This window comes from Limulus polyphemus, unplaced genomic scaffold (assembly GCF_000517525.1).
Source record: "Limulus polyphemus unplaced genomic scaffold, Limulus_polyphemus-2.1.2 Scaffold3975, whole genome shotgun sequence".
Classification (NCBI taxonomy): Eukaryota; Metazoa; Arthropoda; class Merostomata; order Xiphosura; family Limulidae; genus Limulus; species Limulus polyphemus.
The window spans coordinates 82,784-86,344 of NW_013669585.1; the positions used below are offsets into that span (position 1 = coordinate 82,784).

The window sequence follows — 3,561 nt, forward strand, 5'->3', positions numbered from 1 at the left end:
AAGTTCTTCAAATACCTATAGAATGATAGGTTTCTTTTTTTTGTGAGTGTAAAACACTTAAATATACTAGTTCGAACTTTGTTAGCTTCTGTTCATATAGATAGCGAGCATGTGATACATGTGTGTGTATATGTATATACATGTACATGTATATACAGTAACGTATTATAGCATCAGTAACATAATTGGTTTCTATTCCGCTTGGATCGCTGCGGTAAACCTGAATATATTTTTGTACTGAGTGGATCATGTTAGCAAAGTAAGGAGGTCCTTTTATTTGATTTGTTTTTCTAAAACTGAGTGTCTTCTAATACTGATTTAATCAATTCAATTATTCTAACCTGCTCTTAATTCTAATATTCTATTTTATAACTTAGGATATTTTCAACCAAGCAGAAATGTTTGCAGAGGATGCAAATAGGTTATACAAAGATATTCGTCAGTTTTCATACCAGGTAAAACTTTTACTGTCAAGAAATGTGTATAGATACACATACTTAGTAATAAGGTCATATAGAGAATTCTCTATATACCAGCCTAGATTGAAATTAACATAGATAAATGTCAATGTACAAATCTAGCTAGAAAAACGTGTATATATATATACTTTGATGACGCAGGCCTGCGATGGTTTTGTGGTCTTGAAATGTTTACATGTTCTACAGTAATTCCTGTACGCTGAATCCGAAAATGATATCCATTTTTTTCCATCAAGTACAGACTTTTCACAAAACGTCATATGTACTTTTACACAAATGAAGCATTTTCACTGAAATCGGGTCACATTTTGTTAAGCTTAAAAAGTTGACAACCACTGGCTATAGATTTCTCTAGACCAATCGCGACGTGAGAGTCTTATCGATCGTTTTAGAACCCACGAAAAACACACCGCTAGTATATAAACGGTTAACAGGTCGCATGTGGTGTTATTTCTGGATAGTATTTGTTTGTGCGTGCACTTTGACGTTATTATTTTTCTTTTCTATATTATTTATTCGTCGCTATAGCAACAAGAGGCTATGTAAATGACCCAAAATTCTATGTTATCTTTCTGGTAAATTTGTTCTAAGTAAAAGTGTTTTGTTTTTTTTCCATTTTGTAAAAAAATTCTTACATGATAGAAAAAAATTTATTATTTTCGAAATCTGCGTAGCTGAATTATGTAAAACCCATTATTAAAACCAAAACAACTTTTATGAAGTTTAAATTCGCAGGCCTGTGTAATTTACATAATTCGGTGTACTATCATTTATATACTTCTGATGTACAAACCTGGCTAACAATTATTTAGATACTTCTGATGAACATACCTGGTTAAAGAATCACTTAAATAGTTCTGGTGTACAAACCTGGCTAACGATTATTTAGATAGTTCTGGTGTAAACGTGGCTAAACAATAATTTATAGTTCTGGTCACCAGAATTATCTAAATTACTTTTATCAAGTTCTGTGCACCAGAATTATCTAAATGACTTTTTATCCAGTTCTGTGCACCAGAATTATCTAAATAATTGTTTAGCCACATTTACATCAGAACTATCTAAAGGATTGTTTAGCCACATTTACACCAGAACTATAAATTATTGTTTAGCCACATTTACACCAGAACTATAAATTATTGTTTAGCCACATTTACACCAGAACTATCTAAATGATTATTTAGCCACGTTTACACAAGAACTATAAATTATTGTTTAGCCACATTTACACCAGAACTATCTAAATGATTGTTTAGCCACGTTTACACCAGAACTATCACAAATTATTGTTTAGCCACGTTTACACCAGAACTATCTAAATTATTGTTTAGCCACATTTAAACCAGAAGTATCTAAACGATTGTTTAGCCACGTTTACACCAGAAGTATATAAATTATTGTTTAGCCACGTTTACACCAGAACTATCTAAATTATTGTTTAGCCACGTTTAAACCAGAACTATAAATTATTGTTTAGCCACATTTAACACAGAACTGGATAAAAAGTCATTTAGATAATTCTGGTGCACAGAACTGGATAAAAAGTCATTTAGATAATTCTGGTGTACAGAACCGGATAAACAATCATTTAGATGCACAATAGCAAATTTCAGACCTTTCACATGTGTCGTGTTAAGGTGAGGGCTCCAGCACACTCTAAATATTCACCTTCACTACCATCTTAGGTAACTAGAAATATTTTTATACGTGTTTTGTAAGCAGATTTTCATTTTTGATAAAGGAGAAGTCTGCAAATAATTTTTGTTATTTGACCTAACATTTAATCATTATATCTCTGTGGATTATAAAAACTTACACATTTTGAACTTTACAGGTTCCAGGTGGGTCACAGAAGAAAGATCTTCTAGAAAACCTTGACAAAGTCCCAACTTACGTTCAACAGCTGCAGTTTACTGTAAGAAATCCAACCGTGGGTAAAGCAGCCACATTCACAAAGGTATAATGTTAAAATCATCTGTATCATGTCGAAAGTTAAAGAAAAAGGTTTTCAAATAATATTCGATAAAAACAAGTATGTCTATTAAAAGAACTTTCAGTTGTTGCTAAGCTGATGTGATCACCTGTTCATATGTACAAGTTATGGTTGTTGGTAAGCTGATGTGATCACCTGTTCATGTGTACAAGTGATGGTTGTTGGTAAGCTGATGTGATCACCTGTTCATGTGTACAAGTGATGGTTGTTGGTAAGCTGATGTGATCATCTTTTCATGTGTACAAGTGATGGTTGTTGGTAAGCTGATGTGATCACCTGTTCATGTGTACAAGTGATGGTTGTTGGTAAGCTGATGTGATCACCTGTTCATGTGTACAAGTGATGGTTGTTGGTAAGCTGATGTGATCACCTGTTCTTGTGTACAAGTGATGGTTGTTGGTAAGCTGATGTGATCACCTGTTCATGTGTACAAGTGATGGTTGTTGGTAAGCTGAAATATCACCTGTTCATTACTTACGGCTGGTTAGACGACTATCATTATTTATAGAAGCGATTGATGTTGAATATTTGATGTGTCTAAAACAAGTAAGATACTAAACAAATAGTAGATACAATCAAACTTCTTTAGTCCGGATTATTTACAATATTGATGTATTTCATACAAGCAAATCTTCACAGTAGGAAATTTAATCAATAATTGGTACGTTCGCATTTCGAATCCGATACATGAATCGTCATGACTCCTCGATTCATGTTGGGATCGATTAGAAACAGAAAGTAGTGTGATAATTACTGATTACAATCAGATACACGAATCGTCATGACTCCTCGATTCATATTGGGGTCAATTAGGAACAGAAAGTAGTGTGATAATTACTGATTACAATCCGATACATGAATCGTCATGACTCCTCGATTCATGTTGGGGTCGATTAGGAACAGAAAGTAGTGTGATAATTACTGATTACAATCCGATACATGAATCGTCATGACTCCTCGATTCATGTTGGGGTCGATTAGGAACAGAAAGTAGTGTGATAATTACTGATTACAAGCCGATACATGAATCGTCATGACTCCTCGATTCATGTTGGGGTCGATTAGGAACAGAAAGTAGTGTGATAATTA

At 33.5% G+C, this 3,561-nt stretch overlaps 1 protein-coding gene across 1 annotated transcript in view; it reads left to right on the plus strand.

Moving 5' to 3' along the window:
- The window catches only part of LOC106470384 (alpha-catulin-like), a 51,128-nt gene that overhangs the window by 40,901 nt on the left and 6,666 nt on the right, over window positions 1-3,561 (plus strand). Inside the window, exons 12-13 of the mRNA XM_022398985.1 lie at window positions 378-455; window positions 2,314-2,436. Of these exons, the coding sequence (XP_022254693.1) occupies window positions 378-455; window positions 2,314-2,436 (201 nt within the window). The remainder of the gene's footprint in view (window positions 1-377; window positions 456-2,313; window positions 2,437-3,561) is intronic.